Source organism: Prunus mume, linkage group LG7 (genome assembly GCF_029339155.1).
Source record: "Prunus mume cultivar Tortuosa linkage group LG7, ASM2933915v1, whole genome shotgun sequence".
NCBI lineage: Eukaryota > Viridiplantae > Streptophyta > Magnoliopsida > Rosales > Rosaceae > Prunus > Prunus mume.
Genome location: NC_142704.1, coordinates 8,977,102 through 8,986,365, shown reverse-complemented (window position 1 = coordinate 8,986,365; position 9,264 = coordinate 8,977,102). Strand labels below are relative to the sequence as shown.

Here is a 9,264-nt window from a genome sequence, read left to right as displayed (position 1 = left end):
AAAAGATGCAACAATACATGATATATCACAAATATAAATAGAGAATGGGTTCACCAAACTCCATAGAAATCAATTAGAATGTACTGTTAGGACTTCCTGTTTCACTAAGGGGCTAAACTAGCAAATCTTAATTTTTGAACCCCACGGAGATTTAAACCTTAAGCCTCAGTAATAACCTTACTTGGCTCATTTGAAAATAAAAGAAGGGAAATATTTTTTCCACCAAAGACATTTAAACCTTAAGCCTTACTTAAAAGACCTCACTTGGCTAAACAAATGAAGGCAAATATATTTTTCCAAGTAAACAAGATGGTAGAGAAATCAAACCTGAACCCCACTCTTCTTGAGAAGAATATTCAATCGTTGCCTCAGTGAATTCCCACGCTGAGCCCCACTCTTCTTGTTGGTAAAAACTAACAAGGGTCTTGCATCTGGTGACAAATCAATCAACTCGTATTTTTGTTTCATCCCTAAAACCTGACACTCATCCTTCTTATTGCTTGACAAGCTCCTTTTGAAACTAGGCTTAGAATCCAATTTCCTATCTACATCACCATCTTCATCTTGGCGCTGCAAATCCACATTTACAGTACCATTACGGTTTTCCTCAATTTTAGGAGAACCATTAACAGCTTGATGAGTATCAGCTATGCTTTCTGCAGACATATCCCCAGTACTACCACTATTTCCCGTGTCAACAGAGGTTTCATTTCCATGATTGGACTTGTTGCTCTGACTCCTAATAGTTGCACGTACTGAAGATGCTATCTCATTGGCCCCCGGAGTACTGGACCTCAAAAATCCACCAGCGGAGTAGTGGATACACACTTGCAATCCTTGTGCGCACTAGAAGAGCAGCTTAGGTGAGCCGCTGCACCACAAACACTGCAACGGTGACTAAAACTGTCTGAAGCTGTCATAGGCCCAAGAGTTTGAGAAGGGCACATGGACTTTAAGCATACACGGCAATTCAAGTTCTTTCCACGAGATAACGATTCAAAAACCCTAGTATGAGGAGCTATAGGAACTTTGTGACGTGCCTTTGGATTTGCCTTTTAAAGCGTATAGCCGCATGGCTATACGCTTGATCCTTTCCTTTTGTTTTTTGGCCTACTTCTTTAATTTACTATACGTAATCAAGTAATATCTTAGCCTTTTTTTAATCACTTTGCTTAGTAATTATATTTTAATTATTATTTCACATGAAAAGATTGAAGAAAAAGAACACAAAGTAATTAATTTCTATTTATCAAGTCTTTTGTGCAATCTTTTGGGTGTCTTAATTCAATTTCTCCATCGTCCAAGAGCCCTATCCCTTACTATTGTGTCATTACTCTAGTATCTATCGTCCCTTTTTGATTATTTACTTTTCCAAAATTATTACCCGTATTAAGATTTTAGCACTTCCACGTTTAATAATGTATTATACATGTACGCACTTATTTCTCATATTTAATACACATATGTTTTACAAAAATTTCAGTAAGACACACAAAATTCACGTAGTATACACGTTTTACTGAATAAAAATAATATGTACTTTAAAACAAAGGGTATAGCCGAACGGCTGTACTCAATTTCCCACCAATTGTTAGTATAGCCGTGCGGCTATATTTGGCTTTACCTCTTTGACACGCGGGCTTATGCCATGGCCGGGTGTTTTTCTTTATTATATACTAATTTTTTTAATTCTAAAAACCGTACAGCCGTTCGGCTGTACTCGTTTTTTCTTATCTTTGAAAAAACATAGGCTTTACTCTTTCGACAAGTGGCACCTAGGGGCTGGGAGCATCCTTTTTTTAAGATATACATAGTATAGCCACCCGGCTATACGCTTTTTTATTTTTAATCTTTAAAAAATATATAATTTGTTCTTTTACTTTTGTTTTTTGGCCTACTTCTTTAATTTAATATACGTAATTAAGTAATATCTTAGCCTTTTTTAATCACTTTGCTTAGTAATTATATTTTAATTCTTATTTCACATGAAAAGATTGAAGAAAAAGAACACAAAGTAATTAATTTCTATTTATCAAGTCTTTTGTGCAATCTTTTGGGTGTCTTAATTCAATTTCTCCATCGTTCAAGAGCCCTATCCATTACTATTATGCCATTACTCTAGTATCTATCGTCCCTTTTTGATTATTTACTTTTCCAAAGTTATTACCCGTATAAAGATTTTAGCACTTCCACGTTTAATAATGTATTATACACGTACGCACGTATTTCTCATATTTAATACACATGTTTTACAAAAATTTCAGTAAGACACACAAAATTCACGTAGTATACACGTTTTACTGAATAAAAATAATATGTACTTTAAAACAAAGGGTATAGCCGAACGGCTGTACTCAGTTCCCCCCCGTTGTTAGTATAGCCGTGCGGCTATATTCTTTTTTGCAAAAAAATATTATAACCGAGCGGCTTTACCTCTTTGACACGCGGGCTTATGCCAGGCCGGGTCTTTTTCTTTATTATAGTATAGCCGAACTGCTATACTATTTTTTTTAATTTTAAAAAACGGTACAGCCGTCCGGCTGTACTCGTTTTTTCTTATCTTTGAAAAAGCATAGGCTTTACTCTTTCGACAAGTGGCACCTAGGGGCTGGGAGCATCCTTTTTTTAAGATATACATAGTATAGCCACCCGGCTATACGCTTTTTTATTTTTAATCTTTAAAAAATATATAATTTGTTCTTTTACTTTTGTTTTTTGGCCTACTTCTTTAATTTAATATACGTAATCAAGTAATATCTTAGTCTTTTTTAATCACTTTGCTTAGTAATTATATTTTAATTCTTATTTCACATGAAAAGATTGAAGAAAAAGAACACAAAGTAATTAATTTCTGTTTATGAAGTCTTTTGTGCAATCTTTTGGCTGTCTTAATTCAATTTCTCCATCGTCCAAGAGCCCTATCCATTACTATTGTGCAATTACTCTAGTATCTATTGTCCCTTTTTGATTATTTACTTTTCCAAAATTATTACCCGTATTAAGATTTTAGCACTTCCACGTTTAATAATGTATTATACACGTATGCACGTATTTCTCATATTTAATACACATATGTTTTACAAAAATTTCAGTAAGACACACAAAATTCACGTAGTATACACGTTTTACTGAATAAAAATAATACGTACTTTAAAATAAAGGGTATAGCCGAACGGCTGTACTCAGCCCCAAATTGTTAGTATAGCCGTGCGGCTATATTTTTTTTTTGCAAAAAAATATTATATCCGAGCGGCTTTACCTCTTTGACACGCGGGCTTATGCCATGGCCGGGTCTTTTTCTTTATTATAGTATAGCCGAACTGCTATACTATTTTTTTAATTTTAAAACGGTACAACCGTCCCTGTACTCGTTTTTTCTTATCTTTGAAAAAACATAGGCTTTACTCTTTCGACAAGTGGCACCTAGGGGCTGGGAGCATCCTTTTTTTATGATATACATAGTATAGCCACCCGGCTATACGCCTTTTTATTTTTAATCTTTAAAAAATATATAATTTGTTCTTTTACTTTTGATTTTTGGCCTACTTCTTTAATTTAATATATGCAATCAATTAATATCTTAGCCTTTTTTAATCTCTTTGCTTAGTAATTATATTTTAATTCTTATTTCATATGAAAAGATTGAAGAAAAAGAACACAAAGTAATTAATTTCTATTTATTAAGTCTTTTGTGAAATCTTTTGGGTGTCTTAATTCAATTTCTCCATCGCCCAAGAGCCCTATCCATTAATATTATGTCATTACTCTAGTATCTATCGCCCCTTTTTGATTCTTTACTTTTCCAAAGTTATTACCCGTATAAAGATTTTAGCACTTTCACGTTTAATAATGTATTATACACGTACGCACGTATTTCTCATGTTTAATACACATATTTTTTACAAAAATTTCAGTATGACACACAAAATTCATGTATTATACACGTTTTACTGAATAAAAATAATATGTACTTTAAAAAAAAAAAAAAAAAGAAGGTATGGCCGCAAGGCTGTACTCAGTTTTCCCGAATTGTTTTTTAGAAAATAGTATGGCCGGTCGGCTATACTCGTTTTTGCATAAAAAATCGTATAGCCGACCGGCTTTACCTGTTTGACACGTGGGCTTATGCCATGCCCTGGTCTTTTTATTTATTTATTTTTATTTTTATCTATATATAATTGTATAGCCGCCCGGCTATACTGTTTTAAAATTTTAAAAAAAAGCACAGCCGTGCGGCGGTACTCTTTTTTCCTTATTATCTTTAGAAAATAGGCTTTACTCTTTTGACAAGTGGCACCTAGGGGCTGGGAGCATCCTTTTTTAAGATATACATAGTATAGCCGCACGGCTATCCTTTTACTCTCTTGATCATTAAATGACAGACGCCTCCGTGCAAGAAGAAAGGGAATATAATAAGCACTTTGCGTTTGCTTACAAATGGTTTGTTTTGCTGATGGGGATGTAGGGCAAGTGTCCTGGAGATTATCAGAATCTGCAGAGCAGATTTTAGTGCAAAAACAGATGACAGAGAGAAGGACAATGCAGCAGGAAAAAGATGAACTCATCTTGGGTGCTTTAGTTTTGTGTGGTAATCAGTATTTGATTTTAATGTGTATATATAAGTAATGATGTTGAGGTTGCAAGAAATGGAAGTAATTCGTTAAGCTTGGAGTTCACTGCTGGATTTGAAATGGATTATGTTGTAAGAAGTGCATTGCTTAAAAGACAATCATCTTGGTCTTTGCCTGAATGGCTGGGTGTCCTTGTGCTTCAAATACCACTCATATTTTTGCTGTTTACCTCCTAGGTCGGCTATAGAAAGCTCCATAGTGGACCCCAGACAAATTTTTGACATTTTCATAAGCTTTATATAATTCCTGAATCTGCAGTCTTCCTTGCAGATAGACTGTTTCGAAAAACCGCAGAAGAAACTCCAACACAGACCATTAAGTTTTGAGTCCGGGCAAAAACACAAAAAGATGCAACAATACATGATATATCACAAATATAAATAGAGAATGGGTTCACCAAACTCCATAGAAATCAATTAGAATGTACTGTTAGGACTTCCTGTTTCACTAAGGGGCTAAACTAGCAAATCTTAATTTTTGAACCCCACGGAGATTTAAACCTTAAGCCTCAGTAATAACCTTACTTGGCTCATTTGAAAATAAAAGAAGGGAAATATTTTTTCCACCAAAGACATTTAAACCTTAAGCCTTACTTAAAAGACCTCACTTGGCTAAACAAATGAAGGCAAATATATTTTTCCAAGTAAACAAGATGGTAGAGAAATCAAACCTGAACAGGATTGAGAAGAATATTCAATCGTTGCCTCAGTGAATTCCCACGCGGAGTCCCACTCCTCTTGTTGATAAAAACTAACAAGGGTCTTGCATCTGGTGACAAATCAATCAACTCGTATTTTTGTTTCATCCCTAAAACCTGACACTCATCCTTCTTATTGCTTGACAAGCTCCTTTTGAAACTAGGCTTAGAATCCAATTTCCTATCTACATCACCATCTTCATCTTGGTGCTGCAAATCCACATTTACAGTACCATTACGGTTTTCCTCAATTTTAGGAGAACCATTAACAGCTTGATGAGTATCAGCTATGCTTTCTGCAGACATATCCCCAGTACTACCACTATTTCCCGTGTCAACAGAGGTTTCATTTCCATGATTGGACTTGTTGCTCTGACTCCTAATAGTTGCACGTACTGAAGATGCTATCTCATTGGCCCCCGGAGTACCGGACCTCAAAAATCCACCAGCGGAGTAGTGGATACACACTTGCAATCCTTGTGCGCACTAGAAGAGCAGCTTAGGTGAGCCGCTGCACCACAAATACTGCAACGGTGACTAAAACTGTCTGAAGCTGTCATAGGCCCAAGAGTTTGAGAAGGGCACATGGACTTTAAGCATACACGGCAATTCAAGTTCTTTCCACGAGATAACGATTCAAAAACCCTAGTATGAGGAGCTATAGGAACTTTGTGACGTGCCTTTGGATTTTTCTTTGACCTGGCTATTGCTTTCATCCAACTTAGAATGATATTTCTCCTCCATTGGAATGCGGAGTAGGCTAAACTCAAATTTCCAACTACAGCAGCGATAAGGCAAGAGACGATAAAAAGGCGATCAGTTGGATTCTTGTTGTTCATCCTCAATGACTACTTGTTTGATCTACATTTACATAAGCATGAAACCAGAGTCGGCTCATGGTATGTGCGGGTTATGCGACTGCACAGGGCCCCCAAAATTTAGGGGCCTCCAAATGTTTTTAAAAGCCTAGCATTATATCATATATTTTCTACTACATTTCGTTCTAAGCAAGTTTTTATTCCACAATATTATTTTATGTTCCTAATGGGCAGATTTTTGTTCCAAGCATTAATAAATTAAAAAAAAACTCGTGAGTTGTGCGTGTGGCGTCTCTCCTTGCCATTCCCAAATTGCTTTTCTTTCATTTGGCCCAAAATTCACTTCTTCCCAACTTCTTCTTGACTCTTCCGTCCAAAAGCAAATTCTTCTTTACTCCTTGACAAGGCAAAAGGCATGCTATGCATCTTTGCTCTCCCCCACACCTCTCTCTCTCTCTCTCTCTCTCTCTCTCTCTCATATTATAATTTAGAAATTATGTGTTGCATTTGGGAGTAGCCATCATATGCATCTTTGCTTCATTTTGCTGGGTGTAGTTTTTTTGTATGTAAAAGAAAATTGAGTGGATGTGAGTACGTGAAAATAGACCAAGGATGATCTTGATTATTCTATTTGTGGGTTCTAATGTAATTGATGCCACATAATGATTTCGGTTTAATTTATGATTTATGAATTTTAAAATTTGAAAAATTATTATTTTACTTATACATATAGGGCCTCATCAGCTTTTTTCACACAGGGCCTCCATATCTAATGGACCGGCTCTGCATGAAACTACCCAATCCCAGTTAAATTAGGCTCAAACTCATATATCCTCCAATATGATTTCATCATTCAATAACATTATCAAAAGCCTTAAACTCATTTGACAACCCAACTCATCATCCTACTTAATTCATCATGCGCTACTTACTGTTACCGTTTCAACCTATAAAAAAATTGAAACTGTTTTACAAGTAAAACAAATATCATTCCAAATACAAAGCACTTGCTACCATCATTAGTTTCGTATCAAAATTCAGAGAGAAAAAATAGTATAGCCCATCGGCTATACTGCTAAAAATATTCGAATATTTAATAGTATAGCCGCGCGGCTCTACGTCTTAAATATATTAGAATATTTAATAGTATAGCCGGCGGCTATACTGGGCAAAAATATTCGTATATTTAAATAGTATAGCCGGGCGGCTATACCTCTTAAATATTCGGCTATACTTCTTAAATACGTCCGAATATTTAAACTTTATAGCCGGGCGGCTATACTTCTTAACATTTAAAAATAGTATAGCCGCGCGGCTATACTGCTGGCGATAGTATTTAAATCCACTAAATATTTTTAAGGAGTTTCACTAAAACACCCAAAATGGGAGCTGAAATTATAAAAAAACCCAACACCCAAAACCCATCATTACACACACTCAAAACCCATTTATAAACACACCCAAAAAATATACAATATTTGACTTTGGGGTTGATTTTGGGTGTGTTTCTATGTTTAAATAGTGTTTGGGTTTTTTATAAATACATGTTTAGGATTGGGTTTATTTATAAATTTGTAATATTTTTATTCGAGTAATTTAACAGGTGAGCTTTGAAAGGGTTCTTGTTCGTATAAGTCTTTGATGCTACTTTGTCAACTCTCTTCATGTTTTCAATTCTGTTTCCTATGATGCTTCAAGCATGAACGAACTTAGGAAATGGAATGAACAAAGCTGAGAAGGCGGAAGGGGAAGAAAATCACCATTTGCTTTTTGAAACTGATTTTTCCTTATACATTCTTTTAGAGAGAGAGAGAGGCCTACCTTGCAGGCTTCTCTCTTTATCTCTTCGTGGGGGAAGAAGAAAAAAAGCGCCAAGGGCCGAAGCTTTTCGTTCTTTATGCATTCTTGGAGGAAAAGGAAAGAAGATAAAAGCCCAAGTTTGGAGCCTTATTAAGTGGATGATGGAGAAGGCCTCAACAAATTTAAAAAAACACCCTCTTAGTGCCTATTTATATATATTAAAACTGTGTGAAATTCGTTTTCCATTATGGACAAAACTGTAAGAAGTTCCCTTTCCATTGATGTTGAACAAATTTACAACCATGGTCCAACTAGAAGCATCCTATTAAAATCACAAAAAGAAAGATACATGTGGTGATATGGTGTATACAACATGTCAATATTTCTGAAAGAAAGAAAAGGAAGATGCAATCAAAACTTTGATTACTTATCTAAGCAGCTAGAGGAAACTTCTAAGTCAGCCTCAGCGCCATTTCTTGAAGAAGAGCTTGCTTCTGCACAGCACTTATTACATATGATTGGTCTCGGCATTCTCAAGAACATCAGTGATAATGGCAGCTGCATGACCAAGTGGCTCCTCAGCAGCCCTCTTCAACATGAAGGCCTGTACACCACATGAGATAATATGACATAAGTAGAGAAAGATTTAGCTATAAACTAGATTGTCATTGGAAAAGAATCTATAGGAACTATTGCAAGTAAAGCCCAAATTTGATGAAACTAATCAACACCCTTTTGTCGAGAGAGACAGAGAGAGACAGAGAGAGACCTGGCCGTGGTGGGATATAGCCAATGTACAAGGTTGCTGAAACCAAGGCTCCCCATCAACCTGAACAGGCAATGCGGCAAAGAGATGTATCTTAATTGACTGCCCTTGTGCCAGTCTTCGAGCACGAGAAAGCCCAACCTGTCCCAAATAGAACAGCAGGTCAGAGACATAGCACGCATTACCAATTATAGTGATCCATTATAAATTGAGACTACCAGACTTTGGGACTACAAGCCAAAGTAAATAATCAAAACAGCCAAACGAGTATTTATGCAAAAATATAATCCAGCTTAGAATGAGCATTTTACATATCCTAATATTCTGGAAAAATCAACTAGCAAAAAACAACATTCCAATATGTAAGTACGTGTATCACATATCAAGAGGTAGAGCATCCACAAATACCCAAATACCTGAAGTTTCCCAAGGTGCCATATTCCAGAAATGCTCACAACCTCAAGTATTTTATCATGCATAGATTGTGGATCAAAATTATCATAAGTTTCATCTTCATTTTGCCACAAATCTACACCGCCCATGTAGCTTCCA

The 9,264-nt window shown here is 35.8% G+C and overlaps 1 protein-coding gene across 1 annotated transcript; it reads right to left on the bottom strand.

Annotated features, from left to right (window-relative positions):
* Positions 1-321: 321 nt before the first annotated feature.
* On the bottom strand, positions 322-6,167 carry LOC148915427 (diacylglycerol kinase 1-like). Its single transcript, XM_089041906.1, has 3 exons — positions 5,931-6,167; positions 5,302-5,814; positions 322-846 (listed from the first exon to the last, which is right to left on the bottom strand). Exons 1-3 carry the CDS (start codon positions 6,165-6,167, stop codon positions 322-324), a joined length of 1,275 nt encoding a protein of 424 aa, XP_088898032.1.
* Positions 6,168-9,264: the final 3,097 nt, after the last annotated feature.